Below are 23383 nucleotides of genomic sequence, written 5' to 3' on the forward strand. Positions count from 1 at the left end.
TTTCGTTTTCCAATAAGGGGCGGAGCTTGAAGAAGCGAAGCGAGCCTAGAATAGCAGCCTATTACGTTACGTTTTCAGGCCCCTTTACTTTTTTTTTTCAATAAAGCGCTAGTGCCCCTATCCTATAGAGTAAGGCTCTTCTGCTATCAATGAAACCGAAAGAAACACAAAAACCCAGTGCGTTTTGTATAGATCGAGACTTGTAGCTGGATTCTTTACTCATGACATACTGGGAAGAATTGCAGGAAATCGTTCGATAACACTTCTTACTACTATTTTCAAATGATATCCGACGATCAAGACAATTCCCGCGAACTCTTTCATTTCATAGAAGTTGATTCTTCTTCTTACAAAGCAAATAGCATTTCCTATTGATTTGTCCCCTATCCTATAGAGCTGGACCTATTCTGATTCTGAATTATCCGTCGCTACGCTGTTCCCAAGGACTAGCAAAATCGAAATAGCGAAATTCTTGGGTCATCTCAATGGGTTCAGAAACCACACGTTTCTCTGGATCATCATAGCGTACTTCTACATATCCACTCAGAGGAAGGTCTTTTCGTAATGGATGACCCTCGAAACCATAATCTGTTGATATACGGCGTAGATCCGGATGATTGATGGAAGAAACACCAAACATATCCCAAACTTCTCGCTCCCACCGGCCGGCTGATGGAAATAGACTGACTACCGGAGATATTCGTGTTACTTCGTCTGCACTGGTTTGTACACGAATGCGTGAGTTATACCGAGTACTCAGTAAATTATAGACCACTTCAAATCTTCGTTTTCGAGAGGGATAATCAACTCCGCAAATATCGATCGAAACTTGAACCCTTGTATAGGTATGCAATTGAAGAAAGCACAACAATTGAAATAGGTAGTCCGTTTTGGTATCAGATCTATTCCCATGTTCCGATCTTTCCATTTTTTTAACCCATTTCTTGGGTAAAGTCTCCCAACTATATTTGAAAATGGATTGGTTATCCATATAAAGAAAGCTTTCTTGTAGTTCCGCTTCTTTTCTTGCTCTCAAAAAAAATGAAGAAAGACTTGTTTGTTGTAAATCGCCGGTTGGGTTTACCAACCAAGAAAGACATGGGAAAAAGACCAAAGCTATCAGAAAGACTAAGATGGATAGAAAAAAGGTGGCATGATCTCAATCGAGAGTCATTTCCCTGAGTGACTCTAGAATGGAATCAACCAGATCTTCACTTATTTATGTTTTTTTTTCATTGAAGTAATAAAGCCTTCTTGCTACTAACCCGCACCTACTCATAAGCATCTTCCCCGTGGGAACTGAACCCTCTCAAAGACCCATTCATTCAGACCTCCCACTCACTGGACTTCCCGCTCGCACTGATTGGATTGCTCCTTGCTTTCAAGAGTTTGACCAGCTTTCTACTATATTGAAATTGAATTATGAAACAGACTGGCTATCCAGCGTCCTACTGCTTTGCCTCCTTTGCTTCGAAGGAATGCTTGCTACCGTTAGCCTTACCGAACTCTCTCAAAGAAAGACTTTCCTACTGGCACTATGCTTAAGACAGGTTTGCTGTAGTTCGCGAATAAGGACATGGCTTCATCTAGGTCCAGCTATGATGATAGACTCCCCAAGAGTCGCACGGACCGGACCTACTTTCCATATAATATATAAATAAAAAGTCTTCCGCCTTTCTCCTTGAAGCTCTTCCCGAAAGACTTATAAAAAAAAAAGAATAGCCATTTTTTTGGAATATGACTCTATTAATTCCCTCACCTTCCCAAATGAAACTGATGAAAGAGGAGCCGTCACAGCTTCTCCTTCGGATCACTTACTCGGCTTTACAAAGCTCCCCATGGTCGCCTTCGATACCATTCCAATCAGTGATTCTTATACCCTGACTTCCCCATAGCCACTTGCTTACGACCTTTCGACTCTCGCTAAACTCAAGAAAGAAGATAATTTCACATTCACCCTTCACTTCTCGTACCGGATAGGCTCTTGGACTTGGAGCTCACAAATGCGCTGTTTGAGTGAACGAATGCGCTGTTGACATGAGATAATGAGTTGTTTTACTTTTTTCTGCTGAAGTCGGAGAAGAGGAGGTAGCGGTTCGTGCTTGAGTTGAATCACTTGACTTTGGTCCTATCTTTATATTAAGTCGTAGATCCCCTTAAAAAAAAGGAAATGACATAGGTGTACCCTACCACTGCTGTATAAAGTCTTGAAAACTGGCTCACATGGAAGCCCGAAAAAGGTAAGGGTCAATGCAACTGTAGGGAAACATTTTCTTGCAGTCACACGTACCAGGCCCTTACCAGCTTGAAAATGAACTTTCTTAAACTGGCTTTGCAACTACAACTTCCATTAGAACTAGATGGTTGGGAATTGACACTTACACTCCAAAGGCTTACCTTTTTTATGCTATTGGAGGGGCCTAGATCTTCAAGCCTTAATGTGAATGTTAATGGAAAGATTAATTCCTAAATTTGTCTATTGCCCCTGGTACTCTAACAGGTTGGGGGGTATTGGATAGCTCTTTAGCAAAGGATCTTAGATAGGTTGGTTCTATACTAGACTACTCGAAGGGATCTTTTCTGACTCTACTATTGTATTGCATAAAAACCATATGATAGTGTGACTCCCTCCATATCGTGGAATAAAGCATATTCAACACCAAATAGTCGTCTTCTTAGTGCTTATCTCTTTTCAGCGGAACATAAAGATATCCTATACTAGGCCATAAGAAACTGCGTCTTATGGTCCGGTCCATAGTTAGACCTTCCCCAATCCTCTCGTGACGATCCTGGTATACTAGAATGTAGGCCTTTAGCTCCTTATCATTAGCTCTTACGCTTTCATTTAAGGTCATTATAAAATGCCAGGCCAGCCCTTGAAAAGACATATGCAAACCCATAGACATAGACAAGCTGGAGAGACAGGCATAGGACTACCAAAAGCTCACTTTAATATAAATATAAAAAAGGGGATCCCTAAATGCCTATTGGATTGGATGACAGACAGGGACCATCTTCGATTGCCTCGTATAGAACCAACCCCAAAAAAGGTCACTGGAAATGGCTGGAATGAATGGTTTTAAAACTTCTTGCCCTATCATTTTTTCTTACTGATTGAATCTACAGAGCTAAGCACATATATTATTTCCTTTCTCTCATTGGCTTACTTGCTGGATCAATTGCATTTCCCCTATCCCGCCGCTTGCGGGAAAGACTTCCGCTATAGGGATAGGTAGGTCTCCTATCTGGTAATAATCAAGAATATATATGTACATACTGGAGGAAAGAAAAGAGCTTGCCCAATTGGAAATAGTACTGCTCAGCGAAATGTTGTATCTCTCGTTCTCAGATAGACGGACATTCAAACTAAAATCATTCCTTTTTCTTGTTTTCACTCGCTTACTAATAACTAATCAATTTTCTTTTTTTTTTCTGCAAGTGGAGAGGCCTGGCTCGATAGACTAAGGGATACAAAATCAATCCATTATCCGCTTGCCTACTTTAAAACTTTGTTTTCTCAATAGATTACCATTGAGCTAGAACCAAAACTTCTTTGCCCGCGAAATCTGCTTGCCCTCATCCCTAGACTGCGGTTACGGGGACAAGGCAAGGGGGGGATGTAACAAAACTCAAAGCGATAAAGAATGAAACTGGGTGGCTTAAAGCCCTTAAGACTTCAACTCGCTCTTAGGCAGAAGCACTAGGAGCCATGGAATTAGGGGGGGCAACTCATTCACACTTGATGTTATATAACGGGATGTAAGAAAACAGAACTCCCCCTGTCTCGCGCGAAGAAAGAACCAAGCAAACCGCTTTCACATCCTATGTCTTGCGCTTGACCTATAACCAGCTCTCCCTGGGAAAGAAAAGAGCTTGCAATGCGGGCTACTCTATTGGATCCTATTCGTTCGGCTGGGCTGGAAATGGCTGCCTCACTGCGTTGCGTGGACTCCTACCATCGAAGCAAACTAGCCTGGCCCAACATGTAAACTTTCTCCAAGAAATGGGCTTACCCTATGATTGCCGGCTGACAAAAAGAGGTCAAGATTGAAACATTCCTTATTTGGTTTGGCTTGCCTATCTCTTTGCCTTTCGATTTCTCTCAGAATCAGAAAGCCTGCTTCGCTTCCCAAGAGATTTAGGGAAAAGGGCCTTGTCGGCCACCGCTTGCTGATGACGGAACGCATCGTCAATGAAAGGGTCCTCGCGTTGGACTTAGTTGGAAAGGTAGGTGTTCGGCATGTCCCTTGGTTGCGAACTTTTTTAGTAGGGCGGGTTTGGAGATCCCATTCCTCACGTTTACCGTTGTCCCCAGACTTCACCCTTTCCTTGTATACTTTTTCATTTCAATAGTAAGGCGTGTCCCTGTCTCCAACAAGTGTGTGATCCACTGATTCACTGAGTGACTCTTTCTGACCGCGGCAGTCCCTATCTCTTAAAGCCCTATCAGACTTCCTCCCTCGAGAAGGGACTGCCTTCCAAGAAAGACGGACTCCATGTGATCCCCTGACACATGGGGATGGAGCCAATCCGAGGTACATAGGTACGAATTAGACTCTCCCAGTCGGCAGTTATGTCATTAACGACATCTACCATCTGATCAGAGTCCGTCGGAGTCACTATGGATTCTACTACTTTCTTTTATTAGTCAATCTCTTGGCTAAGGGTATAGCCCTTGCAAGAGTGAAGAATGATAAGTAGAGTTTCACTAGTAAGTCGGACGTCTCATCTTTCTTTCCGACTTGACTACGATGGAAAGACGGGATAATCCTAGGATACCCTGACCTCGTCAACGAGACAGGAAAAGGCAGCAAGAGGCCTGTTTTCCGGGGCATAAGCTTGCTGCAATGACACAGCACATTTAAGTAAAGCGCAGTGAACAAGAAACCAGATTTCCGGACAAGCCTGATCACCTCCTTAGCAAACAAGTGCGCTCCGACACAGAGCTCTTTGTTGAGACCATCCATCGGTCACTACCAAGATGACTCGATTAAGAACCATCTTAAGTAGTGGAAGACCTTCCAAGATCTTCCACTACTTAATGGCCTTAAGTCGGAACAACTTGTCAAACAGGGTCAGGTTAATTTCCATAATTTATGTAACCTTCCTGGTCCTGGTTGGGAGCTGTCTCCACAGGACACGACCAAGTGAGCTAACAGGGGGTTTAGAGCTCCTTAACACCGGATATTCCGTATTAGTTGATGCAACTCTGACTAAGGTGGATCTGGATATGATATTGACCATAAAGCAAAGCGGATACTGACTTCGAAAGTGCTCTTAATCACTTATTTCTTGGCCTTCTCTTCAATCCAATAGCAAGAGAAGGTAGAGGAAGACAAACCTTATGTCAAAGCTTCATGCTTACTTTTTTACCCTACTTCCTACATGCCTGATCTTAATGCTTGCTTGGAGAGCGCAAATCCTGTAGCGGTAAACCAATAGCAGCGGAAAGGCCGACAACACCTGCTTTTCCGTCTTGCCTTTGCTACTTGAGAGAATGCCTTGGACCGAGACCGAAAGCAGCTCTTCCCCTCATCTCATTAGCAAGAAAACCGCTTGAATCCATTATTTCTCTAAAGCACTACTTATTTTTTTTAATTATTAAACCCCGAAAAAAGTATCTTTCATGCTTAAATCGAGAATGCTTGCTGTCAGGCTTTCGTACCGAAACAGCTGACTTGCTTGCATCCCTTTGATTGCTGAGTCTCTCCTCCTTGCTGCACTATTATGGTACATCGGTCTAATCCTCTGATCCCGTGACTTGCCTTTCATTTACTTGTCTTTCTCTTTCATCTTTCTATCCTATGCAATAAAAAAAAAAGGAAGATTCTATGAATATCCCCATCCATAGTAAAGACTCTTCTCAAATACGCAGTTGCCAGATTACACTAAACGAAGCCATTTTAAGTGTGCTAATGAAACCTTCTTTATAAAGAGGATATGCCATAGGGTGCCCCGAGGATTAGAGCCAATAAATATACATCACATCGATCTAGCCTAATAAACAAGGCTCCATTCATACCGGCTTAATTCATTATTGCCTCCTACCGTATGGCATCTCCTCTACTTCAATTCAAACTAGCGCTTCGCCCCTTTCCTCTTTCTTTGCTGCAATAGATGAGATTTGGCCTAGTTCCAATCCTTTGTCAAGTCACTTAAAAGCAGCCTCCCTCCTCATTTGCTGCAGGTGAGAAAGGGCCTAGCTTTCCGCTGGCCTGATTAGTAGTCAGACTGATGATCTACCCGTCTCCGAGGGGGTAGACCTGCTGGCAACTCCTACGGCAAAAGAAAAGCGAACTCTTCCTTAACTTAAGCAGCGCTATGCTTCATCCTCAAGGTCAACGGTTCTAGCCTCCTGAACCGTCATAATGGACTTATCAAAAGCCTCTTATGCCATTTTTACCGATTTGGCTATTTGGGCCGTTTTACTCATTTCTTTGATTACCAGGGCATAAGACTGCCCGCTCCACCACGTGCATAAACTAATTATCTCATTATAGGCCAAAGCGTGACCTTTTTTCTGGCCAAACTCTGTGACAGGGATATAATATAAAAAAGGGTGTAATCCCGATTTCTCTAAAGCGCTACGTCTTTTCCCGGCCATCATGCATCGCTCCAACCTCCTATTGCCACAGCCTTACAAGCCAAGCAAGAAGTGAAAAATCTCAATAGGGACCTTACTGCCGTTCCCAGCTTAAGCGTCTACACCTCCCAACAAAGTGAATGTACCTTATGGAACCTCCGATAGGGACTTAGATGAAGCCCGCCGACCTTCTCCACCTGCTCTGTAGATGGAACCTTCGTAGAGCTACCACTTTCGAGAATCATTTTTGTCTTTTTGCCCCGGCCAAGGGCACACCACATTCGAAAGAGATCCCTCAGACTCCAGTCCTACCCCGTCTTCTTATCTTAGGATTAAGGTTGCAGCACAGTTTTCTGTAGAAGTGGCTATGATAGCAAAGAGCAGAAGAGAAGAAAGAGATGTATTCTATAGAATAAGATAATAGTTGAGAGCACTGCTAGAAAGATAAAGATGGCGATAAGAGATTCGTTCTGTCTTTCTTCACTTCTTATCTTTATCTATGATATTAACTTGAACTTGAAGACGAGTCTTATTCATAACTAGAAAGCAGATCGAAAGAAGCATAGGTACACTGAACACTAACCCAATCCAGATGAAACTACTATTATCGGAACCCAGCTTCTCTTTTTTAGCGAATAAAGATTGAAGTCGCTCTTACACTTACTCTATTGAAAATCTTTCTAATTTATCATATGAAAGAAGGAGAAAGGGGGCTGCTACTGCAACCAAGCAATTGGTGCAGACGCTCTACGATGCAATCAGACAATGAGAGAGCGGACTCTCTTTCTCTAAGGGACACTTCCTCATTTTCTTTATTCCACCCCCTTTCGTCGGTTCCAGTAATGGGAGGGGGAGTACCATGTAGTTAGGAAGATGATCGATGCCTAAAGCATGTCTACTTAAGATCTCTATCCTTTCTGGTGATCAAGATATCCCAAGAAGAGAGACCTGACGGCGCTTACTAGAAGAGAAGGAAAGAAGACACTGACTCTCAATCTATTCCACCGGAAGACTACCGCTTGATTTCTCTCTGTCCACAGCCATGACTCACCCACCTTTCCATCCCCCCTCAGCATATAGATCCACCCGATCGATGAAGACTCGAACCGAACAGTGATCAAATCGACTGACTTTGGAGAGTCAATCCTCAGGGCAAGCCAAAGGAAGGACGGGATAGAGCTCAAAGACAGGCTGAAGGCAGAGAAGGATAGACGAGACAAGGAAGCAAAGGAGAAAAGAAAGATCGGAATAGAATAGAGGTAACGGTGGAACGAACGGTAGACCCAACTCTGTATACTTAGCCGGAAGCAGGGCGTTCCACCGATTCCACTTAGGGAGAAAGCCTTTCCCGTATCTATACCTGATCTGCTAATTTCTATCCGGTAGACTTGGTAAGGTAAAAGGGCCCCGACTTCTTTGATTTCCAGAATTCGAGTTCGACCGCAGCTGCCCCTTTTGTGTTTTGGGGGGATCAAGTTCCTTGCCAACTATCGACCCCGATCTCTTTTCATTTTTGGTATTACTAGCCTAGCCTTCGTAAATCACACTAAAGCAGAGCACCCAACTATGGCAAGGCCCCCTTAAGTAAGGGTTAGGTTAGTCAATCCGGCCCGAGACGCGTTCGTTGACAAAACCGCCGTAGGAATGGAGACCTTTCAATAGAGCGGAGGCGAACTGATCAACGAGAAAGAGGCCCTACTCACTACAAACGAATACACCACAAGATCGAACTGCACTCATGCCTCTCCCGCATCAAGTTGACCGACCCCCTACGTAGTTCTTCTATCAATCATGTACGTAGGTAGGGTCCTCCATTCTGATTGGTATATCATGAAAAAAGCCATTTGCACCAGGCGCACTGCGCTTTCCCTTGCCTAGATGTTCGCCTTTCTAAGTCAAGTAATGGTGACCCGCCGAAGACTGGAGCCTCAAAACATGTTGACGAAGACCCCCGAACTTAGGGTTCGATCAGTAGAGGGGACGACTTTCCCTCCCCGGAAGAAGAATAGCCCCGCTCTCTAGCCGACTGATCCCGTGGATCATATAACTGGGAGGGAACGTGTCACATTAGAGGTGAACGATAATTACCACGATGAGGCTGGTCCCTCTTTGATTTTAGTAGACTAAGCTATTCATATGAATGCCGGGCTCTTTCTTTCACTGCTAACCCCAATAAGTCAGTTTCTTAATGCTGATATTTTATGTTTCGTCGAGCCCCGAGCTTGTGGTCCTCCTTTGAGTGTGGGTTCCATTGGATGAATCTCTCAAGTCAAGGTTCACGTACATAGCAGCAAGAATGGTGCAGCGCCTCTTTCTCGTTCTCGCTCGGGAGCCAAAACGAACACGCCTGCTACCTACTGTACTGGACCTTCGACCAGGCATTCTACCCTTGTCGAATCGGAACCAACCACCACTGTATTGCGCTCGAACAGTTGAGCGGCCGCCGGCCAGCAACTTCCGTACTGTACACAGATATAGATTCATTCTTCGTACCTGGTCCAACTTCACAACCCTTCGCGGGTTGGTCAGAAGTAAGTCTTGTTTGGTAAGACTCTATTGAACAAAGCAAAGAAAAGAGAGTGCTCGACCGGAACAACGGCCAACAAAGACCGTAATTACATAGATAACTGCTCCTCCCTTTCTCCGGCTTTAAGGCGAACCGTATGGCGGCCGGAAAGAAAAGAAAGACGACCTCCTCACCTTCTCGTAGATGGTGTCAGTGAGAGCAACTTGAGTATCCCCCGTTGACCTTCTTTTGTAGATAGAATCTTCAATGAGTGGAAACAACTTACTAATAAAGGTGCGCTTGTTGAGTAAGGCCGTTTTCTTGCAGGAGTGCTAACGCGCGCCCTTATTCTTCGCTTGCTCCGCAGTACGAGCCTCATACAGAGCTGCGCCCCTTTAATATGATGAGAAGAGGGGCCGCCCTCTTTTCTGCACCAATCTTTATTTACTACTATCTATATTTTTTGGGGGTGTATAGCTCAGTTGGTAGAGCATTGGGCTTTTAACCTAATGGTCGCAGGTTCAAGTCCTGCTATACCCAAACAAACCTACCTTACACTATACCTATTAATTAAGAAGGATGCGTAGTAACGTTCAAAGATCACTCTTTGGCCTTTAGACTCGCTTCAGCGACTTCGCCCTTTAAGTGAGAAGGGGGTGAGGTAAGGAGTAGTATAAGAGTGGCTCGGTCATCCATAGGCCTCTCCTTATTGGATTCATTCTATTCTATAGGGCGGGGCTGCAGACCAACAATCCAGCAAAAGGGCTTAAAAGCTCCTTTATCAAACCTTCCCCTTTTCAAAAAAAGAAGGTCAGCATCAAAGCCCAGCAAACCCAACCTATACAAAGAGCTATTTTCAGCCCCTACTCCTAACAAGTGAAAGTAGCTGGCACCCACCATACCTTGCTTCGTGCCCTCGGTTTACTTCACTGGGGCTCTCTTCCCTTGGAACCTGGTATGACAGTTTACTTCTTTTTCTTCACTGACAGCATCCCAATGAAGATGTTATTTTGTAACTGCCAGGGAGCTGGATCTAATGAATTTATCATAAAATGGAGAGATTTGGTTAACGGGAATGATCGTGGTACTCATTGAAACCCGAACTCAGAGTCGACGAGCATGAAGCAGAACCATCTGAGCACACCGAGCGGCGCATAAAGCAAATAAAGAAGGAGGGAAAGCATCGAATGGGATGTGGGAAGCGAGCTTACCGGTCTTTGCTATGGATCTTTCCCCTCGCTATAGCTACCATGTTCAGTGCCCAAACATAGATATGCCTACCTACATCTTATCTTACTACACCCACTCACCGCTCTTGGAGGTATATGAGACAGACTACGCGCTAACAGCTTTAGCAACAAGGCTATAGGCTAAACAACTAAAAAAGCAAGCATTGAAAGACGCTCACCTCGTGCATTCACCCTAAGGGAAAGTTCCTGAGTCAGTCAACTCAATTACAATCAATCAAAGAAGAGCACTATAAGCTTTCTACGCGCACCCTACGTACATAACTCCGCGATAGGACAGCAAAGGAGACACTAAATACACGCACTACAGAAGAAGCTATGTGATCAACGCGAGAAGCCTAATTGCATTTAGGAAGGAACGCATGCGCATTGGCTAGAGCAGTCACTTCCGGAGTTAGCTCTGCAGATGAAGCAAGCAAAGGCAGAAGGTTGAAAATCCACTCTTGCACAGAGCCTCTGACTCGCCAAGTGGATAGGCAGCAAGCACAACTGGATCTCCTCATCTACGATGCCTCCTTCTTCCATATGTCCGGAAGCCTTATCTTCGTCTCAGAACTCAAGCCCCTTCCCTTTACTCCATAGGGCATTCGACTATTCCCATTCACTCTATCTACTTTGGCTAAGAATCTGAAATATCTGGTCATTGGCCCAAGGTCAGCTCTTGTCTATGAAAGTCAGTTCCTTCTCGGTTTCGCATGCCAATTGGCAACTGCTCTATTTCGTATCATCCCACCCAGAGGGAAAGATATGAGGTAATTTATTAATGAAGAAAATTTCATTGCCTTAGTTACCAGGAAAGATCTGATGTGAACAAAAGAAGATCATGGTTGAATGCTCACAAGACATGTGACATTGGTTTAAGTTGAATCGACTGTGAACGAATGGGTTAAGCGAAAAAGGGCGTTGATCCAGGATTCGATTCGAGGCTTGACCAATCCGGAAGTTGCTGAAAGAGAAGCGGAAAGGGACATCTTGAACTCAGGGGGAAGGGACGCTAACAAGTACTAAAAAAAGACTTTCCACAAGCTCGATCTTCTATTCAAGGATTCTTCTGCCTCACAAGTACCGGGCGATCCCGACCGCACCGATGCGGCTTAACCATCGTTTATCCACAGATCTGACTTTGAAACAACTTGGAGGGGAAGGCATCCCTTAGAAGCTGCATGAGCACTTTTACCAAAGAATGTAGGTCATAGCTAAATAAAAGGAGCATTACTTCGAACCAACCAGAAATCAATCCAATTTGGAGTACTAACCAAAGGAGCATAAGCGGAAACGTAGAAAGACCAAAAACCCAGCCTCTTGCTGAACGAGATTCTCATTCTCTTTTCCAAGCCCGGTTATTGAACCTATGCTCTACTCAATCCCAAGTACCCGTATACGCTACCTTCCTTGATCGACCCAGAATGTACTATCTCTAGCCGTGAATTCACTACACGAACATTGAACATATGAAAGATAAACGAGATCCATTGCACAAGTATGCTATTTCAATCAGTCCATGCTATCCGCTACACAGGGTTATTCAATTCCGTTTGATTCAAGACAAGCAGGAACGCTTCAAATAGACTACAGTGGACATATTCTATTATTCAGAGAGCCGCATAGACCCTCGATTTAGTTTAGAAACAAGAAGATTACAGCCTAGTAGTAGGTGGAGGCACTCAGTAGCCAAAGGGTATGACGAAAGGCTACAGCTATGCATAGGAAGTCTCAGTTAATGGGATGCCGGGTTCCCTTTGAGTGTAGAAAAGCTGCTGCTCGATTTGAATTGAGGCTTCCAATCGCCATAGTGAAACTTCTGATTAGCCCTACTCTACTAGATTAGCCATAGCTAATTCGATAAAGGAGGGGTGAAAGACTAAAATTTCGATATATGTAGAAAGGGCACGACCTTTTTAGAAACAAAGACTACGAGACTTTTATCCATCCACTGTTACAAGAATGGTATGTGCCTCCATTAGGAAGAGAGGGAGAATGTGACTCAGTTTCGGTTGAAGTTGGCTTGCTGGATCTTGGAGTTGAACGTGAATAATTGTGATAAATTACCCCCTTGTGTATACTTCTGTTCCTAAGGGAAGGGGCTTACTCATATATATAATATAAAAAAGAAAGTTTGCACTGAATCTATTAAGGCCAATCTTCTGATCCTCAACTATTCTCAACCCTCGGAGTCTAAAAAAAAAGATGTGTATCTTGCTATTGGTATCAATCGGTCCTCTCTTTCCTTTTGGTGGCGCATGCTTAGATTACCCTTATTCTTCATCTTCTCTACCCTTCGGTTGCTTAGGGCGCCCTGAGGGATTCGCCTCTAGGAGAATAGTTATTGATCACATAGCTTGGGTACTATAAGTTGCTGATCGTATCATTCGGGCAGAGCCTGGGTCCCTTTGTATTATGTATAGCGCAGCTCCCTCTTTCTTTTGCTAGTTTTGTTCCGATCGATGAAGGAAACTCGGTAGCGCGCGGATTCGTTTTCCTATTTCACTGGGATCGGTCCTAAGGCGCGTGCTTCAATTCAATATTGTCTTGATTGGCAGTCGCTCTTCTGTATTTTGAATCTTCAGAGATACCCTTAGAGTTCTGTCCTGAATTGGAGGGTTGTTGAGTCAAGTCAAGAAGAATAAAAAGAAAGTCCCACAAAGGAATCTTGGACAATGGGCACAAGTCTTTATTAAAGAATTAGTATCTCCATTATAATTAGCATTTCTATCAGCTCTGCTCTTTTGTCTCCTTAATATCATCTCGAGACCCAAACAACGAGATCCGGATTGGAACCAACGCATATTCAAAGCTTATGGCCCTTCAATACAACCCCCCTCTGTATAAAACCGTAAGTGAGCGGTGCGAGTCTACAAAGAAGACTTTCCATCTTCCTTCTTTGGCGCTGCTGGAGATGCCCCACAAGGCCTTATTTCTCAAGATTTCATTTTTCGCCGCGGTGAACAAAAGGAAGCAACGCCGCTACAAGCAATAGAAAGCCACGGTTATTAATCCATTTCAGTAGGTGGCGGTGTACACTAGGTATCAACAAAGGACGCTTTCTCTCACCCAGCCCTTTGGAGGTGTTAACTCTTCGCCTTCGGCTTTCTATTGAATGATCCATCTGGTGTGCTATTTATACTCCGTCAGTGAGGGCTTCTCCCTTTTCAATCTACATGGCATACGTACACGAATGAATATTCAAACTCATCGACTCGGCTCAAAGCATATGATCAAAGCTCTAGTGGCGCACATAGCAATATCAGAATAGAATTCTCGTCGGCCTGACCGGCAGTAATAGCGAACTAACACTGTTCTAATAGAAAGGGGGAGTCCCTCTTTGCGGTAGATAACGCAACCGAACACAAAATGAAGCTTTCGGTCTCGCAAAGCATCTGGGCGAGCCCCTCCCTACTAAGCATACGTTTATTACCAGATCCGATAACAGCGATTCTCCGTCTCTGACCAGGAGGTATCACATCTACAGACATTAGCCCCAAATGCTAGCTCGCATTATTAATGAATAGTAAGTCGCTACATCATGCTTTTGAGGAAGCTATTCGGGCTTACCCGCCTCCTATTTATCAATTCTTTCCGTTTGATGGGCGTGCTCTTGTTTCTAGGTTTGGATGTTCTTTAAGGGTCTACTAGATTACGTCAATACATGAATCTCATCTTTCCAATCTCTTTCTTCTTTACCCGCTCATTCCTCTTACTTTATGCCTTCTATTCGGCTCCTACCCTACCAAGTCCGACCGGGGGTTAACTTTTCGTTATCAACTGCTTTCTTACTTTCAAATGTTGTATCATGGGCTTGAGGTATCACCGCCTACGAGTATAGATTTCCCGTTCGGTACACATACCCGAAGGATAGAACCTCTCGCCTCTTCTGTGGAAGCATCCTTATCCTTAGGGAGGTCAAGTCCATATAAGAGGACTAGCCACAAGTACTGAGACAATATCTAAAATATTTGCAATTCTTCACTTTTTTTATTTGAACCCAGTTCCGGGAATCAGGCAAGTAAGATCTTTAACACAAGCTTGGCACCTAGGAATAGGCGTTTTATGGATGATTCAAGCCCTGCACACTCAAAGGCGAGAACGAAGTAGCGATTGCTCGTCCAAATGGGTTACCACCAAATCAAGAAAAAGACAAATTCTATGTATTTCATTTATACCTCAATCAGCCCTTGAACACCTTCGAAAGAAAAAAGAAGGAAAGCACCCATCTCAAGTGCCTTGCTTCCTCTCCTTATCAGTCGAGCTATTTCATTCCTTCTTTTTTCCAAAGCAGGGTTAGCGTGAAAGGGTGAGTTGACTCGGGAAAGAGTTATGAGTTAGCTTCGGGATATGGCCTTTGCCTCGGATTATCCAAGAAATTGGAACTGTTGATGCATGGGAGGGAATAAGAAGAAGAGGAACGTAGTAACTCGACTGTAAGGAGAGGAACGAAGAGAGAAGAAAGATCCTGATTTTAGAAATGAATAAATTGCGTCAGATAAAAATAAAGCAAAGAAACCTGCATTAACCCAGGATTTTTCAAAGCAATACCGGTAGCTAAGGGCTTTGAAGTTGTTGCTTAACACATCCTATTCGAACAATCAAGATAAAGGGGCTTTTCAGTAAGGATTCCCGGGGGTTTCTCAGAGAAATTCCGATAGACTATTAAGGAAGGATAAAATCCCTGTAAGGAAGATTGCCGGATTGATTTAGAATTGAGTAAGGAAAGCCAGGGGATTTCTATCAAGGGCAGCTATGTCAGGGATGCTCGTCCGAAGAAAGTGAAGATATCCAGGGAGATTCATAGGGGCGTATCAGGAATTGGCCTCTTATTAGGACTCTACCACTCCTATGGAAAGGTATTCCAAGGAAGCATCAATCAATATGCGGGAACCCGAATTCAAAAGCTATACACCTGCAAGCTTGGGTGGCTGAAGAAGAGCTGTTCTCGCAGGGAAAGATGATTTCCCCAGGGAATCCCTAAGTAAAGATGCCGAAGTCCAAGGTGTCGAAATAACACGGGATAGCAAAAAATCTTTTTAACAACCAGGTCCAGCACCTTCGGTGGATTTTAAGTAAAAAGAATATATATAACCTAGCCAGCTTATCTAATCTCCCGGACTTTATCGAGCCAGTTCGAGGTAGTTCCATCCATCCTAACTAAGCTCTTAAATTGCTAATGCCGTACTTGGTAGAAGGAGTTGAAATTCTAGAAAGAGTTCTCTTTGCTCATTGGGTGGAATAATAGGCTCTCGCCCTTCCAGTCCATAATTAGTTTGTTCTCTTGAGACTTCTGTTACATCCCTTAATTCAGTCTTCAGGGTAGATAGCGCTATAGGCTAACGATCAGATTCAAGGGCCTTCTATTTAGTCGATGCTTGTTTTTTCCGGATAAGTAGTATTCTATCTTCAAGTTCAAGCGAGTTGTTGGAGTGCTTTTGTAAGTCCTGTTGGCGTGCTATAAAATGGAATTGGAGTGATAGGCCAATGCTAAGTCTTCCATGTCGTTGGATAGTCGGTTCGAGGGCAAGGAAGGAAGTTCTCAATTTGAAGCCTGCGAGCTAGTAATTCCTCTCCTCGATATGATAGAATGGGCATACCTTTTTCTTTCCTTCGCTTCGTAAAGTAAACGACAATGGAAAGAGTGAAAAAAAGAGTGGAAGTTGCCCCCTTATTACGTTACGGGGGTTAGGGTTCCAATTTGAGTTTGAGGTTACACTGGAGTCTCTTACTAGTCCATTTCGAATCCTTTTTTAGATAGTGATTAGGAGGGATTTGATCTCAGGCGCTAAAGCCTTTATTTCCTTATTTACAGAGAAATGTCATTTGCTCATTTTCAACTAGATCAACGATTGGAAGATCGGATATGCCCCATCGCCTTAGTCGACTTGTTCCTGAGATGAGAAAGCTTGACTCGCTTATCAGAGCTTGGAAACAGACTACGCACTTAGAAGCCCTACTCCATTGTGGTTGCTTGCCTTCATAACAGTAGGTTCGGTCAGCAGAGGGCTCTCCGGAGAGAGACTGATGTTGCAGCAAATCAAAGATCTCGTACTACGATAAGAGATACTCTAAAAAGGCCTCCGTATCCTATGCTTGGCCGTAGTTTCCCGGGCTGGAGTTTGCTTGGCTTGTTCCGGAGTTTGATCCGTTGTTGGCTTATCGAATAGTGAATCTTTTGGTATTGTATTCCCTGTTACACCCCTACTTTATCCGTGGGCGAGGGCTCTAGCTGCTCTGATGAACTACCTAGATGGACGGAATGAAATAGGCTAGCTGGCCAGGTATGAGCGCCCTCTTATCTACCGGTTGAGCTCCCTTCCCTCTCTTCCGTTCTGTCTGAAAGTCCCCGCGCTTCTTCTGGCTTCAGTCAGTATGGTTGCTTCCTTGGTTCAGCCTCTCTTTCGGTTAAAAAGATCCGTATGCCCCCTGGCCTTCCTATTGGTTCACCAACCCACCCGCCATTCAGTACCGTCCGCATCCGCTGTCACAGGTTTTGAACCCTTAGACGAGTCTCGCTTGGAGTAGTACTCTGTACTCTCCACTACTTGTCATGTCCATTTACTACTAGAATGCCTACTTGCAACAATGCCCGCATTAAACGCCGATTCTTCCCATGCGACGTGCTCCCCCTATATGGGTCATCAGTTCGAGTGGCATCCGTGTAGTCAGTACCACTTGTTTCTGTCTCGGACGACTCTTGCCTAGATAGCTCAGGCCGTACCGCCACTGGCGCTTGCTTTCCGTGCGTGGGCAGGGTCCCTTCGGAAGACGAAGCCAATCCAGATTCCATAAACACACAAGCTACGACTTTCTCCTTCGGACCCCCGCAAACTATGGTTACAGCTCCAGAGACCGAGTCGATCCTAGCTTCCCTCCACCTCAGCTTGCCTTCTTTCTTTGCCTCTCTATTCTATGTCCGTTGCTTGTTCCCTTCTCTTTCACCATGGAGATGTGATTACAAGATTTGGATGCCAACAATCTCGATAAAACGCACTGTTCATGCCAATACACAAGGGTGACATGAAGAAAAAGAAGCGAAGTGGACTTTACCTTGAACGAACGATTCTTCCTTTGTTGAGATAGAGTCGACAAACTAAGCTAAGCGTTTTGACATTTTTCAAAAGAGGATCCTAAGTTCTAAAGATGGGCGTATAACCAGTTTTTACTTTTTTGAGTAAGAATTTTATTCTGACCTTAAAAAAAGGACTTTCAAAAGATCTCAAATAGGAAAGTAGTCCTTGAATAAATGAACCTATATCCTTCTCCGGAAGACGAAAAAAATTGTGGTCTTCGTGGGGGCAAGCTTAAGAGAGAGTAGGGGCGATAGCGGCTCTTATCTGTGAGTGATGCGTGGCGTGCTCTCGCTCTTGTATTGGTGAATCTATCTTTGTTGCCTTCCCTCCCTGTGGTCGGTCTATCTTTCTCTTTCTTGTCGGCTCTATCTCGATCCGTTTATGCTTCAGCCCCTGCGGAAACTGGTTTCGGGTAAAATACCAGTCGGGCAACTGACCGATCGGAGTCTTTATCTCCAACGAATGGTTCTGCTCCTATATTTCCCACAGCTATCTCAGCTATTTGTGCTTGGACTCGATCCACCGGGTATGGTATGGATCCGAATCATAAACTCGCCATGGGATTGCCACAAAAACCGGCACTGAATCTAGTTAAGTTGCACTTGCCTATGACTCAACCTTAGCTGAGGCATACGGATGAACCAGAGCTCCTATAAACACTAGCTGTTGAGACGGATGAAACTTAGCCCTTATACATATAACCTTTCTTAGCACAGATGGATGGTATGGGACGTCACCTATTTTCAAGGGAATCCCCTTTGAAAAGGGGTGGGGTGGGGGGATATTGTTACTCAAATTCGCTATTACAGCCCAGCATAGCGCCTCCGATTGATTGCCCGGTACACGTCGCACCTTATGAAAGTCCGCTTGGGGAGCATAGGCGTGATAGCGGAACCAAATGTTGAGGTTTCAAAGGCGGATGCTGAAGTTCGAGATCTATAGCCAGTTCTAGTTGTGAAACCCGTCGATCCAGTTGGTTTCAGAAACAAGGGTAGCATCCCAGCCTCCTTCCAGCAGCGCATTCTTGGATTAACTAGTCCATCCAGTGTGCAGTCGGTGCAGCAACCATTTCACCAGCAGAACTAGATTTTCTATAACCCTTCCCGACAAGCTTAAGAATTTGTTATCCTGCATTCATCCTAGCAAAAACTGCTTCCAGAGTCTGTTTTTAGCTGCAAATAGGGGGTAGTGGTTGACCTTTCCCGGCTATAAACCAAAACCAGGATCCGCTTTACGATGTATTAGTAGAACCCCTAGGATACGACGCCTTGCTCCTTTAGTATCATGGGATTGAATACCCCGACCTCCCAGAGGCTCCCGAGAAAGCTATTTCAGCCTTCCGGACAGTAGTTAAGGGCCATTCCTACGTCCCTTATCGGTATTCATCCCCACCCCCCGCGGAAGGGTGGCGGTTTACTTTCCTGTTTCCGCTGTCTGAACTAAAGCCAGTCAACTCGACAAAGAACATCCTGAGCAGTTACGACAATGAACTCTTGGAGTTATGACAGTGGGTTGTTATTTTATTTATTTGTTCCGAAGCCTGTAAACCAGCTAAGAGACACTTTCATTGGGACCGTACCACTTTTCGTGGTTAGGAAATTCCTTCTGGAATCTTTAGTAATAGCTCTCCGGAAAATCCCTTGATTGACTAGCCAATCAAGGAACTCATCCCATCAGTGCCTTCTTGTGAGTGCTAGTCAGCTACCATCCTTGATATAGGTTGTTCTCCTGTGCTCCTGTAAGAAGTCCTTCCTATACCTGATGTTATCCTTATTAGTTAATGCAAAGACCCAATTCGTTCGGGCTGGGATGGCTTCCGACCTAAGCGGGGTAGCACCGTAGGGACCCGTAGTCTCCAGAGTGTTAGTCTGCAGGCAGAGACTCCGTCATCATCCCAACGTCAAAACGCCTTCAATCCAGTAGTATACTTTTCTAGGTGTCCAGTCTTTGAAACCAGACCGCAGTGAAAAGCCCGTCAACTACCTAGCGTACCATACCACTTAGAAAGACGGTGACGAAAGTTGTCACAAATAAACCCTACTTCCTAGAAAGGTCCCACTTCGCTTCTTTGAGACTTTAAAAGGAGACAGCACGCGCTCACTGATTATCTATGTATGCATAAATCAGTTTTTTAGTTAAGTCTGGTCTGATAGTTGAAGTTATTGTTAACCCATTATGTAAATGTTCCTATTGTTAGGATTGACATTAAGTTATCTAACCTTTTGTATGCATCGCAACTTTCGAAGGAATGTTGTTTTTCCCCCTGACTTATACCAAGGGATACCCCCTTTCTTCTAAGAAATATAAGCAGATATAGTTAACCGAAGGAGTTGAGGGATTCTTGCTTTAATCCGTCCCGCCATTCCTGACTTAGGAAGGAATAAAGTAAGGGACGACTGCTTATCCATCATCTTTGATGAGTGAAAGAACGAGCTCTATGACTCTTTTTATTTTAGCGGAAGGCTGACTGTTATAGTCTCTCGCTTGGGTACCTTCCACAAATGGAGGATGAGCAGAAGGAGCTGCAAGCCCTTTTTCTTTATTCTTTCGAGCGATGACCTCAAATGATCAATACCGCAAAAGAAAAGGACCAAAGTCCCCTATTTAGTGCCGGGCGGAGCTCGTCGGGACTAAGGGCGCGGACTTCGAGCAATCCTTTGTTAGAAAGGGAGAACGGAGGTTTCATTATCGAGAAGCTAATCCGGCTTGTAGTTTGAGGGAGATACCCGGCTGGTGGGGGTCTCTTACCCATAGACTTGACTCTAACAAAGGCGGAAAGGAGGACTTCTTTGATAATAGCCATTTTTGAGATCGGGAAATGAAAGAGAAAAGAAGACCGTCCCATCTTGCGAGATCTCTCCATGATAAAGAAATCAGTTGAGACTGAGTAGGAGTACAACACCCTTACTGACGATACACCAAATGGTGAAAAAGTTCCTCAGAAGATCCCCTGCAGCAGTTAGACTGGCTTGGTACTGCTACTGTCACTCCACTTATTCAATGAAAAAGGGTTTCCTTCGGCCTGCCGCCGATTTAGAGTTTCTACTTATTGCATACCGTCTCGATGGTTCCCCTCTTTACCAATCAGTACATTCCCCTATCTCTAAAGGGCTGCTTTAGCTCCTCAATTCGAGAAAGGAAGACTCGTACCTGTTGCTGACTGGGAGTTTCCTATTGTTGCCTATTACTTGAATGGCACCCCTCTATGAGATGAGAGGGCAGACTAAAGATGAATCAGGGGTGGGACGCGATTGTGACGACTGTGTTTGGGGCAGATTAACAGAGGAAGAACCAAAAAGCAGAAGAAGTCCAGAAAATCCTAGAAGAAAGAGCAGGTTCCGAAGAAGCAGCAGCGCCCGACCAGTCCGAGTTGACACATATGATGAGGGAGTTAGAACAGCTCAAAGGACAAATGAAGATGATGGTGCAACTAATGACAGCTATGGTATCCTCCAGGGGAATAGAGCCCACCAAACTCCTCCCTCAAGTCCAGCAGCACAAAGAATAAATGGACAAGAAGGTCAAAAAGAAGAGGGAATTCGATCCCCTCCCAATTCTGCCATCCCGCCTACTTCCAGAATTGATTGCATCCAAACTGATCACTCCCATGCCTCCTAAACCGGCGAATCCTCAGGCTCCGGGACCAGATGCAAGATGTGAATATCATATCGGAGGTATACGTCATTGGACCAATGATTGCTACCATCTCAGGCATCGGATCCAAGATCTTCTGGACCATCAGTTGTTGAGTTTCTATTTGCGAGGGAGGAATGCGTATTACGCTTTGAAGAATCCATGCCCTTCATTGCAGGATGAATCAGAGAGTAGTAGTATATGCAAGAAGAGAAAGACGTCCCAGATACAACCACCCATTTCACTCAAAGATAGGCTCGTTTGGCCTAAGGTGAAAGACGCGGATTGCACAGAGATGAACATGATATACCCTAAGATCCGGCCTCAACACAGGAATAGCCCTGATCTGCACAACGTTATCTCCCAGATCGTTCAGAATGCACCAAATAGGCCTACGTCCTACCAAGCCCCTCGATCCACCTACCTAGTACCAGTTCCATCACAACCGCAGCCCCTTGTTATCACCATTCCAAGCGCATCATTTTTCGCACCAAAGGTTCCGCAAATCCTAACACTCAGACCCATCCCAAAACCGATGGTTATCACCTATCCACCCTCGAAGGGACCCATCACTATCAGCCTCCTGGAACCTTACACGGGAAATCATGCTGTGCCTTGGAATTACGGCATCGAGGCTACTACCGAACAAGGGGAAAAGAGCCCGAGGTAGGTGGCAGAAATTGGAGGAATGACTCGTTCTGGAAGATGTTATACTCCAGAAGAGTTGGAACTAAGAAGGAAGAAAATGGGAGATATTGAACCTGTCAAGCAGCAGAGGAAGAAATTTAGGAATTCTTGAGGATCATCAAGAACAGTGAATTCAGTGTGGTTGAACAACTCAATAAGATGCCAGCTCGGATATCTATCTGAGGTCTCCTGATAGCATGATAAGCTCACAGGAATGCCTTACTCAAAATCCTAAATGAACCCCATGTCGCCTCCAATAGAAGATTTCCCCTATCAATCTGGTGGGACAACAAAAAGGTTCTCACTTTTAGTTAGAGAAAATTCTTCTTGCCTTCTCAGACTTCAGTCTGAACGTCTGGAAACCTAGGTGCATCATATATATAGTAATATAGTCAGATAGACAGACCCCGGGGAACTACCTTTCTTCGAAGCGCGACAGGTCTACTTCTCATATTCCCGTAGATAAAGAACGAGAGTCGGCTTCCTTAAATCCGTTCTTCCTCAGTAAGAAGAAGGGGAATATAGTAGTGCCCCAATTCTGCACCTTGAACCCCTCCTTTTACTTTCCTAAGGCATACTCGGGGAGGAGCCTTTTTTTCTTAATTACTGCTATAGTCACTTCAACTGCTTATGAATGTAGTTCCCAGATTGCGAAGTGAAAGCGGAATTCCTTTCATTTCACTTGTGACGGTCATTCCCCTGTATAAAAGGGAAAATAGAAGCCATTTTTGCTCGCAATAAAGCGTCCTGATCGAGCAAGACGTAGTCCTTTTTATCCACCTCTTTAGATTTCCTTAGCAAAATGTCTTCCTTTCTTGAGCCTTGTTTTGTTATTCTTGCTGCTCTGGGATGGGGGTAGGCCCAGCCCAGGCTTGTGCGGTTAAGGATGAATGTGAAAAGAAGCCGCAGAGGAAGCACCATAAGCCCCAAGCGACCTAGCCTAGCCCTAAGCCTAAGTAAGGATGTTGATTCTCGCTCCGCTTGCTCCCACCTGTCTTCTCCCCACTATAGTGAAAGATCTTTCACTTCACCATAGCAGGGACCTCGCTAACCTTCTCGGATAGCTCGGAAAGTTAGTTACTCTACCCACCGGGGTCCCCTCCAGCTTACCCACCGTACCACCCGAAAACCACTACTACAAAGGCTGGTAAGAAAGCCCCAAGATTCACCTATCATCGCCGGCATAACCATAAGAAAGAATAGAGTTGAGGAGTTTCTTAAGGCGGGCGTGTTCTGAGGAGTTTTCTAAAAAAACGGGTGTTTGCCCCGTCCCCGTCGTTTCATTTTTGAAGGTTCCTCTCGAGAGCCTCGATCGTATACTCCGCGTTATTGTTTCATATTCCATCCGCTACCAACTTCTTTTTTTGCTCAGCCCAGAATGGATTGGGATCCGATTGGGCCATTCGACCGATAATATCACTTTTCTATAAAATAATGGCATCTATGGTGTCCGTGTCTCGTGGGCGGTTGGAGGTAAAAACCGCGAGTCTGTTTCTTATCTGGTCATGTTGATAGCGAGACCAATCAAAAGGAACCTCCTGAGGAGCGTTCGCCGGGGGGGCAAGCTGCGGAGCGAAGGGCCAGGTTGCTGTTCAACAGGGGTCCCCTCCTCATAAAGTTTCGCATAAGCTCAGCTCCTGATTTGAAAGAGTTAAGGATGTAGGAGACT

At 44.7% G+C, this 23383-nt stretch overlaps 1 protein-coding gene and 1 non-coding gene across 2 annotated transcripts; one reads left to right on the plus strand and one right to left on the minus strand.

Annotated features, from left to right (window-relative positions):
* Window positions 1-418: 418 nt before the first annotated feature.
* nad9 (NADH dehydrogenase subunit 9) lies at window positions 419-991 on the minus strand. The gene has a single exon. The coding sequence runs from the start codon at window positions 989-991 to the stop codon at window positions 419-421; it is 573 nt and encodes a 190-aa protein (YP_007889803.1).
* Window positions 992-9556: 8565 nt separating this feature from the next.
* Window positions 9557-9629, plus strand: trnK-TTT. Its single transcript has one exon. It is a non-coding gene; the product is annotated as a tRNA-Lys (tRNA).
* Window positions 9630-23383: the final 13754 nt, after the last annotated feature.

Source organism: Vigna angularis (genome assembly GCF_016808095.1).
Source record: "Vigna angularis mitochondrial DNA, complete sequence".
In the NCBI taxonomy this organism is placed as follows: Eukaryota; Viridiplantae; Streptophyta; class Magnoliopsida; order Fabales; family Fabaceae; genus Vigna; species Vigna angularis.